The sequence below is a fragment of the Diceros bicornis genome, chromosome 7 (assembly GCF_020826845.1).
Source record: "Diceros bicornis minor isolate mBicDic1 chromosome 7, mDicBic1.mat.cur, whole genome shotgun sequence".
NCBI classification, from domain to species: domain Eukaryota; kingdom Metazoa; phylum Chordata; class Mammalia; order Perissodactyla; family Rhinocerotidae; genus Diceros; species Diceros bicornis.
Window position 1 is genome coordinate 75,589,062 of NC_080746.1, and position 17,908 is coordinate 75,606,969.

Consider the following 17,908-nt stretch of genomic DNA (forward strand, 5'->3'; position numbering starts at 1 on the left):
CACCTTACTGCATATACAGTAGTCCCCCCTTATCCCCAGGGGATACATTCCAAGCTCCCCAGTGGATGCCTGAAACCACAGACAGTACTGAGTCCTATATATACTATGTTTTTTTCCTATACATACATACCTAGTATAAAGTTTAATTTATAAATTAGGCACAGTAAGAGATTAATAACAATAATAATAAAATATAACAATTATAACAATATACTATAATAAAAGTTACTGTAGATCTTAGCAACCTCAGAATATGATTTTTTTTCTTTCCTTATTAAGTCAAGAACTTCTACTTTTTTACTTAAAGGAAGCATTTTATGGCTTCTCTGTGGCATATCCAAATTGCCAGCATCACCACCTTGTGCTTTGGGACCATTATTAAGTAAAATAAGGGTGACTTGAACACTGCGATACCACGACAGTTGATCTGATAACCAAGACGGCTACTAAGTGACTAAAGGGTGGGTAGCATATACAGTATGGATCCGCTGGACAAAGGGATGATTCATGTCCCAGGCAGGACAGAGCGCATGGCATGAGATTTCATCATGCTACTCAGAACAGCATGTAATTTAAAACTTATGAATTGTCTATGTCTGGAATTTTCCATTTAATATTTTCAGAGCATGGTTTACTGCAGGTAACTGAAACTGTGGAAAGCAAATCCATGGATAAGGGAGGACTACTATATATTGTATTTCAAACTTAAAAGTAAAATAAACAAAAACCACCCTGAGTAGTTTTTCACCTATCAGATTGGCAAAACTCCAAAAGTTTCTTAACACATTACATTAGGGAGGCTGCAGAAACAGGAATTCATACATTGCTGGTGGGAGTGAAAAATGGTATAATTCTTATGGAGGCAATTTCCCAGTATCTTGCAAAATAACAAATACATTTATTTTTTTATTTTGTGAGGAAGATTAGCCCTGAGCTAACATCCGTTGCCAATCCTCCTCTTTTTGCCGAGGAAGATCGGCCCTGGGCTAACATCCATGCCCATCTTCCTCTACTTTATATGGGACGCCACCACAGCATGGCTTGACAAGCAGTGCATCGGTCCATGACCGGGATCTGAACCTGCGAACCCCGGGCCACCGCAGTGGAGCATGTGCACTTAACTGCTACGCCACCGGGCCAGCCCCTACACTTATTCTCTGATACAATAACTTTACTTCTAAAAATTTATCCTACAACTACACTCTCCCACACTTGAAATAACATATATACAAGGTTATTCACTACATCATTACTTGTAATAGTAAAAGACTGGAAATGACCTAAATGTCCATCAATAGGATACGGTTAAATAAATCATGGTACACAGGTATACTGGAATATTATGTAGCTGTAATAAACTAGGAAGCCTTTTATATTGATCTGGAAAGATCTCCCAGATAAACTGTTGAAAGAAAAAACACTAAAAAATGTGTACAGTATACTATCCTTTATGCAAAAGGAGAGGATAAAAATATATTTTAGTATTGACTTAATATATGCAAAAAGAAACTAGAAGAATACAGAAGAAACTAATAACAGGCATTAGCTGCACACGTAGTGGAAAGGTTTGGGGGCACTGGACAGATAGGGCACAGGGCAGGAGGGAGGTTTTTCATTTTAAATCTTTTTATGCTTTATTAAGTTTTAAATCATGTACATATATTAGTTATTAAAAAATGAAATAAGTTAATTTTTTTAAAGAGGTGAGGGAGAATGGAAGGGGGAAGAAGAATCCTAAAACGGGTGGTTTTCCAAAACAATGTCATCAATTTCACTATTTTATCTGGTTATTATGCAGAAAACTGCTTAATCTGAAGCAGGAGACAGCCTAGATGTACAGAAGGAGTTGCCAACACGAAGGAGAACTAAACACTGGAATGAAGAGAGGAAATAATCTTATCTGGTGGCCTTGAAAACAGGCCACTGTCACTGGTCTGCAGGAAGGCAGCAGCAGGTCATAGACCACAGGCTCTTAAGTTAGAGGCCTGGGTTAAAGGCCTGACACAGGTTCCTCCTGCCCCTCTCACCAGGATGGGGCAAACTGCTCAGCCTAAGCCCCAGCTTCCCTCATCTAGAAAATGGGGTTAACAACAGTGCCACCCCGTCACTTTGCTGCTTTGCCTATCTCACTGTGCAGAGGACCACACAAGCCTGTACTTGCCTCTAAGCTCTCCACAAGGCCCTGGGGTTTGGAGGTATTGCCTCTCGGAGGAAGAGCCAGTGTCAAAAAGACAGTTTTCTCTATTAAATTCTTACACAACCCTGTTCGATGGGCTTCAGGCCAAGGTCAGAGGATGTGCCACACAGACTACAAAGGTACAACGGTTCAACAATTGGAAATCATCAGTGAAATGAAAAAAAAAATCCTCACATTGATTATAGCTGCAATTTGGTAAAAGAGCTGGCTGTGCTTGGAGGAGGAGGAGGCACCACAGTTTCCTGCCAAATATCTAACCCTTTCACAACTCCTGTCTGGCGAGCCTGAGTGCTCCAGGAAAAGGCCACCAATAAAATTCTTTCCAAGGGTCCGTGTGGAGCAGGGAGAGAGGAAATGCAGTCAGCTCTTTTTTCTCTGCAGGAAGGGAAGGCTGAACAACTGCACATCAGGAGAGAAGGCAAACAAATTGCCCATTCAAGCCAAAATAAGCTGCTCCTGGGGGAAGCAAACCAGCTGGAGCCAGCTCAGCCAGACATGGAGGTGAGGGCCCAAGACGGAGCTGGGCCTGGGGAGCCTGCCTCTGGCAGGCAGGGACCTCCTGTGCAAGTGGTGGCCACATGCCCTCCTCTCACCTCCCTGACCTCAGTCCACACTCACGAACGGGAGCCAGCCAGCCAGCCAGCTCTGTCAGATGTGGAGGGAAATACTGGGTGGAAAGGAAGAAAGAAACAAAGGATGCAAACTAGCACACTTGCCAAGTGAGCGAGCACCTGCTGAGCACCTGTAATGTGGCAGGCACCCGACACACCTATGCCATTCGGAAGAACAGCTTTCGGGGTGCGTTGACTTCACAGATGAGGAATCAGGCTCAGTGAGGCAGAGTGACTATACAAGGCACACAGCTAGAGAGGGGCCAGGCCAGCCAGGCCAATGGCTTCTGCGCTCTCCTTCCTGATTGTCACTCGAGTTTCTCAGCGCTCAGCTCCAGCAGTTCCTCCTTTGTCTAGAGCAGGACATCACACCACCTCACCATCCTGTCCAGTCATGGCAGTGCCTGGCAGCAAACACAACATGTCAAGAGAAACTTCACTGGAAAACTAGGGAAAGAACAAACCGCGTCGCAAAAGAAAAGGAAGAAAAGAAACCTGGAAGCAAACGAAGTAGCAGAGTAGAATTATTCTGATCCCCTAAGAAACCTGCAAAACGGCTGCTGTGGAGCTCACCTCAGGCTGGACATCAGGTCCTGAGTCCTTGTCCAGGACAGTGGATAGCAGAATCCTGACCTGGAACAAGTCTGGGCTAGCAGATCCCCCAGACTGGGGTCCCCAGGCTCCAGTTTATAAATCCATTCTGCAGCTATGCTGACATCCTGCCCTGGACCGTGACATCCTGGGTGGGGAAGATCTTTCCTTCTCTAGCTTCTGAGATTTCCATCCTGAACCTCAGGCCCTCTTATAGTTATCTAACAATTCCTCCCTTCCTTTAAGACCTTATATGTATAATAATAATAATAACAATAATACCAGCTAACATTTATTGAACATTTACTTCTGTGACAGGCACAGTTAGCACATTGCATAACAACCCTATGAGGTCAATAATACGATATTCTAAATGAGGCGATCAAGACACAGAGAGGTTGAGCCAGTTATACAAGGTTATACAGCTCTTAAGTGGAGGAGCCAGGACTTAAATCCAGGCCATCTGACCCCAGGGCCTGTGCTCTTCTTAACCACTACCCATCTTGCCTCTGGCCCCTAGGATATGAGAGGGTCGAATGAGCAGTCTTGGAAGTCAGGTAGACAGTTCTACCACTTACTGCTACTTAGCCCTGGGCAACCTGTTTAACCTCAGAGTCTCAGCTGTCTTTTCCATAAAGTGGGTGCAAGAAATAAATACACTTTGTGGAGTTGTGTCCATTCTAAGACAGAGTAGGTCCTGAATTATGTCCTCCCACCCGTCTCTATTTCACCTCCCCTTCCAGTTTGATTTGTCTGTTGCACATTCATTAGACATTAAGGCTGCTTCTACCCTGGAGCAAAGTTTGACTTCTTTATATTCCGTTCTAGTGTATTCTATAACTATTTCGTGCCTATCACATCTGGGACCCAGCGCCAGGTATCGAGGGGCTGGCTCTCGGGCAATGAGAGTGAAGGCAGAGAAATCCATGGAAAGTGGGCAATGGAGAAGGGTTGCGGGAGGAGCTGGCTGTGAGAAGCAGGCTTTAAGCTGGTAGGAACTCTCTTCCAGCTTGTCTCCCTCCTGCTGGCCTCCTGCCAGGGCTGGCAGGCAGCTTCTTGTCGCTTCCTGTTGCACAGCTTGCACCCTGCAGGGCACCCACTGAGGGCCCCCTTCCTTGAGGGGTGGGGAGCCTGTGCTCCCAGCTCACACGCAGGCAGGCAGATATGTCCGGAGCCCTGTGATGGGGTCCACCTCTCCTGACTCCGGAACCATTCATTCAGCAGACTTGAGCCAGGCCCCAGGCACTGAGGACAAAATGGAAAACGACAGGCCTGCCCTCAAGGAGTTGACCAGCATGCCCTGCTCCTCCACTGCCTCTGATGTTTTCCTGACTGGGTGACAAGGACACACCTTTCCAGAACGTTATCATTTCCTCTCCCAACTAAGCATTACTTCACTAGAACAGTTACACTAACAAGTGATTCTCCTTTCTCCTCATCCTGACCAAGAGAAATAAGAAACAAAGAGAATTACAAATATATACATATTTCTTATGCAGCCCCTATATCCCAGGTAATTCACATACATTATCTCACCTAATCCTCACAATATCAATCCTGCAAGGTGGAATTATCCTCATTACAAAGATGAGGGAAAAAACGGAAGCTCACACAGAGATGGAGTCAGTTTGAACCAAGGCCATCTGCCTGCAGAGTCCATGCTCTTTCTACAGCCCTAGGCTGCCTCTGTCAGCTCGGCCTGCCATCCTGCTAACTCTGGCTCCCTCCTTCATCTGGATTTTGTTCTTTCATGTATTTAGATGCCTGGATCTTCTTCTTTGTGCTGAGCCCAGAAGAAGCCAACCTCTATCCCAGTCCAGTGACAGCAGCAGCAGCAACATCCTAGGCACTGCCTCTGATTCTTTGATTAGCTTGTCTTGATTACACCCAGGCTGGAGCAGTTCTACTATAAAGTATCTGGCATTGCTGCAAAGCATGCAGGTTTGCTGTTACATTTTCTCACTCCTTCTCTGACTCCAGCCCCCTTTCCTACCCCCCCTCCCCAACCCCGCTGGCTGGCAGCCGACCTCCTCTGCCTCCTTGCACATCACGTTCGGGCCTGCCAAGTAGTGCTTCAAACTGCTGCCACCCCAGGCAGCAGAGCCAGTCCAGTTCAATCCAGAAAACGGTACTAAGTCTCTGCTGAGCGCCAGGCACTGTTCTGGGTCCTGCACACAGGCAGGAAACAAAAAGAAAACACAGGGCCTTGCCCTTCAGAAGCTGAGAGTCAGAGGCTGGGAGAGAGAAGTAGACAGGAAGAGAAACCACTGACACAAAGCAGGTAGAAATGGGGTTGTAACAGAGTCGTAAAATATCAGAGTGGGAGGGAACCTTGGTTTTCTGTTTTAACCCCAGAGGAGGGCAATTATTTGAACTAATGATATCAGATAATAAGATCCAACACTTCTAAACCTCTTACTAGGAGCTGAGTGCTGCTCCCAGTGCTCTACATGTACTGACTCCTCTAACCCTCACACCAGCCTGTGAGGCAGGCACCACTGCCCTCCCCTCTTCTGGGCTCAGATGAGGAAACGAGGCATCGAGGGGCTAAGCACCTCATCCAAGTTCACACAGCTGGTGAGTGGAAGCCTGCACCGAACTCGGGCAATGAGGCCCCACATGTTGTCCCTTCAATGGACTGTGAGATGGAGACTGAGTCTACCTGTGGAAGCAATGAGAAGGTTTCTAGAAGGAAGTACTCATAGGCCTGATTATAAAGACAGAGAACCTTGGTCATCCAGAGTCAACTAAGAGGAAACCTCAATTAATCAGAGGCTTGGCTTCAACTGGGAGTTCCTGAGTGCCACGAGATACAAGGCAGTGAGCAGAGCCCCATATTTCCAAAGAAAGAGCCAACCAAGAGGAAAGAACTTGGTGTAAGGGATTTACTCAAAGAACCAGGAGCAGCCCGATCCTCTTCCTCTTTTATGTCTGGCTTTCTATACATGATGCTCCCAGCCTGTAAGATCTTTAATATCCTCAAATGCCACTTTCTGAGGCAGAGAGGCCAGCTCAGGCACCTTAAAAAGATGCTCAATGATGTGGATTGACATTTTTAGGAAAGGGGCTTCTAGTAAAACCTTGGTCAACCTAGACTTCCATTTCCCAGAATCTCCCCTCAACACATACACACACACACGCACGCACCCTGGCCTTTAGTAACAAAGAGTCTTCTCCAATTCTGCTACATGAGTTTCAGAATAAACACAGTTATCATTACACTAATTACTTACTAATCACTGCCAGATTATGCTCTGAGCCACAAGAGACCTGTAAAAAGAAAGAAAATAAGTTATATTAGAGAAAGACTATGTATAGATACTTCAGCTAGTATATTTTATGATCACAGTTGTTTTTTTAATGACACTAACATCCATTTTTGGAAAATTTGAGAACGTAGTAGAGGGTACCATACACAAAAGTTAAGACTATAATTACATTACACTCACAACTATATAAAAATTGGAAAAAAACACTCAGTGGAAATACACCAAGACGTTCAAGTATTTGTCTTTAGTAAGTGAAACAATGAGTGATTTTTTTAAAATCTTTTCTTCTTTCTACTTTTTCGTACTTTGCAAACTTTCTATAATGAGCATGTGTTACCATAAAAATGGAAATATTAAGCAATATAAATGACAGTTTTTGAAAACTGAACCAAGAAGACTATCGCTCTCATCTGGACTGATAAAATAAAGAATTCAGTGGAAACAGACTTATCTGAGGAGAAATCTTGACTTTTCCTCATCTGCTCATTCTCCCTTTTACCTTCCAGCCACACAAACTATCTCCAGTTCTCTGAACACGACATGTTCTCTCACACCTCTGGGCCTTTGCATATGCTGTTCCTCTGCTAGAATGCCCTCTCCTTGACTGGCTACCTAGAAAACTTCTACTCATCCTTAAAATCTCAAAGTGTCCACTGAGATTCCTTTGCTGTTGCTTCTAGGCAGACTGAAGCACTCCTCTCATTACACAACCTGTTCGTACCCACATTGTAGCAACTACCATGCTGCCTTTTACAGTCTTCCTGTCTCCTCACCAGACTGCATGTGTCTCGAGAACAGGGCTGAGTCTTATTCACCTCTGTATTGCACAGATGGATTGTACAAGGCCTGGCACTCAGTTAACATCTGCTAACTGAGAGAATGAATGAAAGAACAGAGTAAGTACATAAAAGAACAAATACCTAATACATACAAGACAACCATTTGGGGCTTTGAATCCAGCGTTTTCACCCAGTGAGAGACACTTGCCTTTCAGTCTCTGCACGTCCCAACTGCTACCAAGAGGAAGTGACTGGGAATGTGAAAGTGTGAACAGTTCCTCAGGCATGAATTAAAGGAGCTCGAGACTCAGGAGAAGCATCCTGTGACCTTTACCAGGATGCTCACTTCAGCTCCTGGAAGAGGAAGACCTCAGGTACTCCCGGAATGTCCGTGCTGGAAGGCCCTGCAGACCCTCTGGTCCAATCTTTCCACATCACGAGGAGAAAAACTGAGGCTTGGGAAGAGGAAGGAACTTGCCTCGATGTGTCAAAACTAAGACTAGAGACACTCTGATTCTCACACAGTTCCTTTCTTGATGCTATAGCGTCTCACTCTTTCCCAGGGAAAACCACTTGCAAGTGACATTCACAGGTAATCAGCACAGGCCCCTGACAGTCAAGGCAACAGGTTCAAAAGACATTTGAGCATTGGAGGCGAAACAACACACAGGTGGGTGAGAAGGGGCAGCAAGGCTTCCGAGGCTTTTTTCTTTGTAAAAGTGGCGCTTCCAGATCCCGGCTTCCACAGGGGAGAGGGCCACCCACACTCAGATGGGCTCTGACAGTGTCTGGCAAACAGGCACTTGCATAATCTACTCCAGTAAGTATTTCCAGGTTGTCTAGTCTCTGAGGCAGGCTCTGTAGCTGATTTATGTGAGGGGTCCCACCATGCCCCACCCAGGGCCATACACACAGCAGAAGATGTTTTTTTCTTCTACTCTCTCTTTTTCAAATATTCTTTAACTGTGGTGATAGCAGTGGTGGTGGTGGTGGTGGCACCAACAGGAGCAGGAATTAAAGCCACCATATATGGAGGACTCATAGGCGCCAGGCACCACACCAAGGCACTTTATAAACATGTCCACGTCCTAGTCATCACAACAATCTTTTCAGGTAGGTGTGCCTTTGCTCACTGCAGCGATAAGGAAACTGAGGCTCACACATGCTGAATAACTTGCACAGATGGCTACGTGGCAGCAGCAGAAAGAAAACCCAGGTCTGCCTGATTGCCAAACTCATGTTCTGTTCTGCTACATCATGTTACCTCTGTTTTTCAAAAATAAAGTTATATCATTTTACAAAATGCAGACAGAAAAAGGGCCTGCCTCTGACTGCCAGGGTTCATCCTGGGGCTGCAGCCTGCAGAGCTGACCAACCTTGAGCACCAGGGGCTTACAGCAACAAGCCACTGACAAATGCCAGTATCAGGCAGCAGATGCTGCACTGAATTAATGAGCGAGACAGTGATGGATGGATTTTGTCAAGGCAATGTAGAGCTTGAAGCTCCAAGCTCCCCACTGCTTCTTTGCTGTCCGCGCATTGGCATAGAGGTCAGGAGACTGAACACCACAGGCCATAAAATCCCAGTGCTACACTCTTTCGACAAGATTCTATCAATGATCATTTGCTTCATATTGCTCCTGTCAGCATCTACCCACTGCCCAGCTGCAGGCAGCTTTCTAGAAGACTCTGTGAACAATGGCAGTGTGCCCGGGAGAAAGAGATTCAGAGCCAGGAAGCCAGGTGAATCCTAGGTCCTCTGCTTTCCGGCTCCGAGACCTCTGGCAAGGTATTTAACCTCTTGGGCCTCAGTGTTCTCAGGTGTAAAAAGTAGATAACAGTATCTGTCCCGTCTGCCTTACCAAATTGCTAGAGGACAAATGAGACAATCCATCTCCTCACAGCCGTGCATCTCCCCTTTCTTACACATAAATCTGACCATGTCATGCCCCTATATAAAACCCTTCCCAGGTTCCCAGCGAGGGAGGGTAAAGTCTAAACGACACAGTACAGCTTACAAGGCCCTTATGAGTAGGCCTCTGGTTACCTTTCAGGCCTCATTTCCTCCCTCTGCTCCTCACGAACCCTCAACCCCAAATAACATAGTTCCCTTTTCCATTCACACCACATTGCATTTTCTCTAAGAACACCATGCGATTTCAGGCTTTTATGCATGTTATTCTACTTGACTGGAATTCCCTTTCTCCCACTGTCTACCTAGCTAAATCCTTCGAGATTGCTCAGATATCACCTCCTGGTAAAGTGAGCCCTGACTTCTCAAGGCAGACCAGCTGCTCCTCCCTGGCTACTCCCACAGCATTATGCATCATGGCCTTGATCACACACGAGATGTCTATTCGTGAACTGTGCATGTGTCAGGCACTTCCGTCCCTCAGACAGCCAGCAGAGTGCCTGCCCAGTAGTGTCTCTGCCACACAGCCCACGTGCAGGGCATGAAGCGGGGGGAAAGAGAGGAGTACAAAGGTAAGGGGCCCAGAGAAGTTGGATGATCCCAAAACAAATGTGAGTAGTGGTGTGGCCACTCCAGCCAACTGGAGACAGACACTGAGATGCACAACGTGGGCAGAAAGGGAACAGTACTACAGGAAAAGAGAGTAAAGATAATAGGGTATCAAAAGCACAGGATTGTTCCAGAAACTCGAGCACAGCAAAGCACAGTGGACCAGCTACAGAGGTCAGTGCTAGGAGACAGAGTCCCACTACAGAGAAAGCAGTTCCAGCTTGTTGGTTGGGGACTTCAAGAGAAGAGGGGCACATCTGCCCAAGGGTGAGGGGTGGGGAACAGAAGCGGCTGTGGAAAGCTGTCCTGAGTCAGCACTGCTCAAATACCAGAAGGTCTGCTCTGTTCAGGCATCCAGCCTGAGGAGGCAGAGCTGCAGAAAACAATTTCCAAATCTCCAACCGCCACAGGGATGAGATCTCCCAGCAACTGTCCTGCCAGGCGAGACCCCATCAGTTCTCATGAAGGGAGGTGCACAGGGATTCCCTGGGGGCTGCATCCCACTAAATACAGCTGGATGGGGATGAGCTGGGGCAAGAACAGACTGGTAATAGATGCCTAGTGAATATATGCTGAATGTATTAATGGGTTAAATGAACGAATAACTAAACGAATAAGCAAAATTAGATTAACATGAAAATATTTGCCAAGTGTTGACATGAGCCCTTCAGTTCTCAGCAGTACACTGTACCATTTCTAAAAACAGCTGACTGGCCCCACTGAGTGCTTATGGCCAGGCACCTGGCTAACTGCTTTGCTTGTATTATCTCATTTAAACTTATACCACACCTAAGAGAGAGATTCTTTTGTTACAACTGCCTTATAAATGAGACAACTGGGGTCCAGAGACGTAAGGTAACTTGCCCAGTGACTTACAGCTGCTGGAGGTGCAGGATTCTTTGACACTCAGATTCAGCCTTTATGTCCTCCCAACTGTTTTAACCCTTCCCCTTCACATATAGGATGGAAATAAACCGCCCACCCATCTCCTTACATCTGGCAACGCTGTGTCAATTATCAAGGGATCTTACAAGCAGGGAGGGCCCTATGCTTACAGGGCCCAAACAACATCTTCCTGGGCCTAGGAGCGCCCACTTCTGGAAAGATCAAGAACCGCTCCAGGCCTTTTTCTTGAGGGAAATGGCTGTAAAATGGCAACAAAGCTTTGTCCTCTGCTCTCCCCGTGGAAGCTATCACCTCACTGGCAGGGAACTCTACCAGACTGTTCAACTCTGAATCAGAAGAAATTAGGGTGAGAAAACAGAGTGGGGCGGGGTGCGAGCAGGACTCAGGGGAAAAAGCCCTGAGACGCCAAGGAGAGGAAGCCGGCTGAGGCCAGTCCCACCACAGGCCAGGGACGGCCCTCTCCTTCCCTAGAGCCGCTGCCAGCCGGGGGGGGGCCATCCTGCGACAGCGCGGAGCCCGCAGGGCCTGCTGATTGGTTCCCGCCCGTACCAATGGGCCTGGGCGCCGCGGATGCTATGGCAACGAGGCACTCAGGGAGGCACGTGACGGCCGAGGGAGGGGCGGCCATTCCCGGACTCGGAGGATGGATTCGAAGCCGGGGCTCCGACCTCACCGAGAGTCCTCGGTGGGCACAGCCGCCCCAGGTGCGTGCTGGGAGCAGCTCCACAATGGCAGGCTCCTGCCGGCCCGGGGTTACGGGGGAAGGGAATGGGCGCCTCAGTGCAGCCTTTGCTGGAACTCCGCCCAAACCGAGTTGCCATGTGTGTAGAACTCCGGGGAGACAACCAGTTTCCAAACCTGTTAGACAAGCAGGGCTGCGGGGCTGGGCACGTTTTACAGGCAAACCGCAGTCAGCCAACAGGGTTTTACCCCTAGCCTCAGACATAGCCCCAAATGGAGCCCATGGCGACAGCACAGAGTCAGCACAGTTGCTTGCTTCTTCTGGAAGCAGCTAGCCTCAGAAGGATACCTTTAGCTCCCTGTGTGAGGGCTTGAATTTTTGACTGAAGCCTCCATGTCAAAGGAGATCAAGGTGAGACCTCCAGGCCCAGAGGCTCCATTTGTCCTCTGCCTCCAAGTCCAGGGTGCAAGAAGTCATCCTCTCTTGTAAAGCCAGTTCCTTTTTTCAAAGCACGTTATATACCTAAGAAAATGAGGCTTAAACTGGGTTCAACTATCTCCTCAAACGGAGAGGCTGGGGTGGGGAGGAAGAGAGCTAAAATTTGGTATATGCCTGGATGCCAGGCATGTGACATTATAGAATTTCACTTTACCTGCAAAGCTTCGCCTCCTCACAGCTACCCTGAGAAGTGGAAATCTGTCTTCCAACTCAACAGGTCAGCAAACACACTCAGAGGAGTTCAATCACTAGTCCCAGGAAACACTGGGCTATACATCCAAAGCCTGTAAGCTTAACCACTGCACATTACTGCCCCTCCTCTTCACATACTGGGACCAGACTGCCATGGTCACTACAGCTCAAATCTCAAGTGACAGACAGGTCTCTGACTCTTTATCTCCCTCCTACTCTGTCGCCATCCTGTTAATTCTGCCTTCTCAAAGACTCTCAAATCTATGTCTTGATTTCCAGCTGCTACTGTCTTCGTTCAGTCCTTTTCACTCCAGCCTGGACTCTTTTAAGAGACACCTAAATGACTTCAAGCTTTCTTCTCTCCATCATGTCATGATCTGCTTTTTTTAAAAAATTTGTTTAAGTTGTCATAGTCACAAAGCCTCCTAACTTCCTACCACACTAGATCTCTCACTCTTTTCCTACCTAAACCCACTAACCCAGCAACACGAGTCTCTTCTCTGTCCCTGGAAAATCTGTTTCCCCACTTTTGTACCTTTTTGTACCTTTATTGGCACCATTCTCCCTTCTCTATACCACTCTAAACTTGACCAGCCCTACAAGGCCCAGTTCAAAACCCAGTGCCTTAAGGAACCTCCCAGATCATCTTCAGCCCCAAGGAGGTCTGCCTTCTTTCAGATCCTACCACTTGCCTTGGCCGTAGTTTGCTTCATCAAACCTCCTTTGTACTGTTAATAATTTGGGCATGGGTGTAGGGCATGTCTCCACAGTCAGTGGGAGGTAGCAGAGAGTGCTCTGGTTACGGAACCAGAGGCCCTAGGTTTGAGTCCTGGCCCTGCCACTTCCTGGTCATGTGACCTTGGGCAAATCTCTTTGCCTCTCTGGCCTTCAGTTCCCTCATCCTTCATCACACCATTTTAAAGATGGGATAATAACAACAGGCATATCTCATACATCCTAAACCCTTTCACCACCCTCCACCCAACATCTGCGGAATAAAATTCACTTTGAGCTTGACCCTGTTCTGCAGATACACTTCCAGAACATATAAAATATATAATTTGAGAACATATAAAAGGAAACTATAAGCATTAGGAACTGGCATAGGCTCATTAGGTTCATTTCCTTTTTCAATAGTTATTCTATTGGCACATAAGGAGAGAACTTGAGAAGTGTCTACTGAATTAGAATATGATATACACAATAATTAGAATATAACACACAATTAAACTAGTCAGGCACTCAGTATGCTTGCTTTTCCCATAGTGCCCTTCTAAGGGAATTAATTTCTCCTGAATTGCCAAGGTAATACTATGTGTTCCTCCTTCCTGTGGGCACACCTATTTGGACTATAGATGGACACTTGTCCCAAAGTGGGCTACTGCATAGACTGGCCACAGTCTGTGAGGTGGCTTAATGTGAAAATTCTGCCTGAAAAGGGTTGTAGGGAGTGAGTCCTCGAGTTGGGGACTACTTCCAGCTACTGGGGCAGTAGCTGGAAGACATAGACACAAGAAAGGTTAATATAAGGAGAAGCTATAGGCAGAAGAGTCAGAAGCAGCAGAACAGTCACAGTAGAGAAGAGTAGCTAAGTCACTAGGATGTGAGAGTTCTAGATTTTACTGCTGAGGGCTCAAGAAGGTCTCGATGTTTGAGTACCTTGTGTTCTAAATGACCTTCCAGTTGTTCTTTTATGAGGCATTTGCTTCACCTGTTTTCCTTACTCATGCCCTTCCTTACAATATGAAAGTAACCCAAGAGTACCTCTGATCCTTGCAGACTAAAAGCGCCTAACAACAATGCATCTGGATTTCAGTAAAGGCAAACCATTAAGTTACCTATACCCCTGAGAACAGGTGGAACCATGTGAGCTGGCCAACCAAACTCAAAGACAGGCAATTAATAGATTCAGGCCAGCCAAACATCCTACAGCATGCTTCTCAAAAAAATTTAACCCTTGCCCTAATAGCCAAGAAAGGCTGAAATGAAAAAAGACAGCCAATACGAAGTGCTGGTGAGGATGTGGAATAACTGGAACTCTCTTACATTGCTGGCAGGAATGTAAATTCAACAACTGATTTGAAAAACTGTTTGACAGTACCTAGTAAAGCTAAACACATACACACACATACACAAATACATATATATACATGCCACGAGACCCAAGTACCCAAAATAAATGATACCTTACTTCCATCAAAAGACATGTTCAAAAATGTTCATAGCAGCTTTAATCATAATAAATAAAAACATAAAATTACCCAAATATTCATCATCAGTAGAATGGATTAAGTGTGGTATAGTCACAATACTTTATAACAATGGAAAAAAAACCTAGTTATTCACAACATGGATAAATCTTCAAGAATAAAGGTGAACAGAAGAAACCAGACACAGAAGACTAAATATTGCATGACTCTATTTACATGAAGCTCAAAAACATGCAAAACTTATTTCAAATAAATAATATAACCGTTCTGAAGGGGAAAAAAGAACCAATCCTAGTAACTTTTAAACATAGCACTTTGACTAAATAATTTATGTTTAAAAACAAAAAGAGCTGTAAAAAAATCTCTATTTAGTGGATTCTTTTTTTTTCATAGTAGTATGCATGTATCAATTCTGAAAGTATTTTATATGTACTGTAGGACTGTGCAAATGAGAAAATATATTAATGTTGTTGGGAACTGGAGTTTTCACTGCAGATGACGAAAACACAAATATGGAATGAGGGATGGCAATGAGGAACCCTGCGGACACTGGATTAGAATTAGAGATATCACTGTGAACTCGCAGTTTTATACATACACACACAGGTTGAGTTAAACCAATATGCAATTGCATAGAAGCAGTGACACTCGAGCAGCAATGACTTCACTTGGTGCACCAATCTTGGCCTTCAAATACTATTCGACTAAGAGGAATCAGAGCTCCTTGGAGAAATGGCTGATTCCAGGGTTGGGATGGGGAAAGAACAATTTGAGCCTGGAACATCTATTTGCACCAGGAAGTAGGGAAGTGATCAAAGAATGACAGGGACATGTCAAAAGGATACAGGAGCCAACCTGAAGGGTCTCCCACTGGCTAAATCAGGGAGAATTTGAGCATCAAAATGAATAATGACAGTAGTAGATTATAATTCATTGAATAGAATAAAACATCATAAATACATACTGAATAATAAAAACAATAGGGGAGCAGGGAAAGCTCTTCCTTATAGTACAATGTCAAAAATAATAAATGTAAAAGGAATAACTGGGCAAGAAAATAATTTTGCATAGTAATAGTTAATTCAAGCAAGAATCATTAATAGATGTTAAAAATACTGGGCAAAAATCTGAAGAGGAACAGGATATTTACATAGTCTCAAAGTATCTCTTCACAGATTACTTCTTAATTACAAAGGAGAAATGGTAACTTTGCAGCAGAGAAAGGAGGTGGACACCACCTTACCCAAGTGCTCTAAGTTAGCATCACTAATAATGAGATAAACTGACATCAGGTGCTCTTCATGCAATGCATTAAAGACACAACATTACTTATTTAGTATTCTTGCCAGAAATGCTTAAGTGAAATCTAATCATGAGGAAAAATCAGATAAAACCAAATTGAGGGCCATTATACAAAACAACTGTCCTGTACTCTTAAGAAATATCAGTCATAAAAGATAAAGAAAAGCTATTCTAGATTAAAGGAAGCAAAAAGATGTGACAACTAAATGCAATATATGATCCTGGATTGGACTTTGGATCAAAGTGAAAAATTGCCATCAAAGATATCATTGAGACAACTGGAGAAATATGAAGATGCTCTGTAGATTAGATAACAGTATTCTATCAATGTCAAATTTCCAGAAAAGAGAGAGAGAGAGGACACAAATGTACACCACAAATGTACACAAATGTGGTAAAAGTAAATACATGCTGTGTCTGGGTAAAGGACTTGGAGAGTTCTTTATATGATTCTTGCAACTCTTCCACACATTTGAAATTATTTCTAAATAAAAAGTTAAAAAATTTACACAAGCAAAACCAATCTACGGTGAAAGTATAGAGCAGTGGTTATCTGTGGGGGTACATCTGAGAAGAGGCATGAAGGAGGCTTGCTTGCTTCCTAAAGTACACGTGGATTATTTGACTCCCCATTGCCCAAGCCCACACTCCTTTGTCTGGTATCAAAGATCCTCCATGGTCTGGACATAGTGTGGTTCTCTAGCCTCTTTCACCAGTAGAATTAACCACAAATACTTGCATTCCAGCATCATCAGACCCCTACACAGCATCCCAGCACCCCACTCCTCATCATGCCTGGCTCACGCTGTCCCCTCAGTTCAGGGTAACCTTCACTCATCCTTGAGGAGGAGGGAGAGAGCAGAAAAGGAGACGGAAAAGGATTGCAGACATTTGACTACTAAATCCCTGGAATGATTCTAGTCACTTTCTGTGAATTAACTCATCATATCTTCATTGAATAGATGAACTGAGGAATAGAGTGGTTAAATACCTTGACTAAAAGCACACAGCTAGTAAGCGGCAGGCCACTTCAGAAGTAATTGCTCCCTCCTCTGGGCCCTGCTATAGAAACAGCACTTATTCCACTTATTATTAAGTGGTTCTCGTGTCTGTCTCTTCCCACATTATACAGATTATAACTTTAAGTGTGAGGACTGTGTCTCATTAATCTCTTTCCTCAGGGCCGTGCACAGTGCCCTGCACATAGTAGGTCTTAATCAGATGTTTGTTGAAGTCACTCATCTGTGTACCTCCCACAGCTCTTGGCTCAGAGCCCGACACAGAGTGGGTTCTCAGGAAATGCTAGGTGGATGACACTGAATTTATCTCTGAATTTCCTCAGCTCCTTACCAGGGACTCATAAATGCTTTGAGCTCTGTAGGTAATGGTTGAATTTGGCGACTAGATGATCCTTCAGATGTCTGGAATTCGAGTCAGTGGATAAACAGATTGGCCTCCCAAGACATGACAGGTAGACCCCCCCCAAGGCCTGAGGAAAAGCTGCTGGGTGATGCCCCAGCATGGGAGGAGTTAGAAAGTGGACACCTAGTGTGTAGGAGACAGCATAGCCCCCTCCTATCTCGAGTCTATCTCCAACAACCGTAACAACAAAAACAAGCCGACGGGCTGACTCTGAGCCATTTGTGTACAAGGCCTTTGCTGCAGCTATACAGCAGAGCTTGGCTGGCCACTGCCAGGCCTGGGGCAGGAGCACCTGAACACGGCCCCTGACCAACAGGCCCTCTGGTACTCTGGAGCCCTGCACACTAAGGATCACTTTTGCTTTTTAGATTAGAACAAAACAAAACAAAATCTAGAGGGCTAGAACCTAAGGCTTTATTCTTACTAGGATTAAAAAGTCAAGAAAGCAGGGGCCAGCACGGTGGCGCAAACGGTTAAAGTGCGCGCACTCCACTGCAGCGGCCTGGAGTTCGCCGGTTCGGATCCCGGGCGTGCACCGACGCACCACTCGTCAAGCCATGCTGTAGCGGTGTCCCATATAAAGTCGAGGAAGATGGGCATGGATGTTAGCCCAGGGCCAGTCTTCCTCAGCAAAAAAAAAAAAAAAAAAAAAAGAAGAAGAAAGAAAGAAAAAAAGAGGAGGATTGGCTGATGTTAGCTCAGGGCCAATCTTACACACACAAAAAAAA

General features: G+C 45.4%; 1 protein-coding gene across 3 annotated transcripts in view; it reads right to left on the bottom strand.

Moving 5' to 3' along the window:
• SERGEF (secretion regulating guanine nucleotide exchange factor) overlaps window positions 1-17,908 on the bottom strand; it is a 205,914-nt gene that overhangs the window by 78,213 nt on the left and 109,793 nt on the right. For all 3 annotated transcript variants that reach the window (XM_058546083.1, XM_058546081.1, XM_058546084.1), the window contains one exon: window positions 6,633-6,669. In XM_058546083.1, the coding sequence (XP_058402066.1) occupies window positions 6,633-6,669 (37 nt within the window). The remainder of the gene's footprint in view (window positions 1-6,632; window positions 6,670-17,908) is intronic.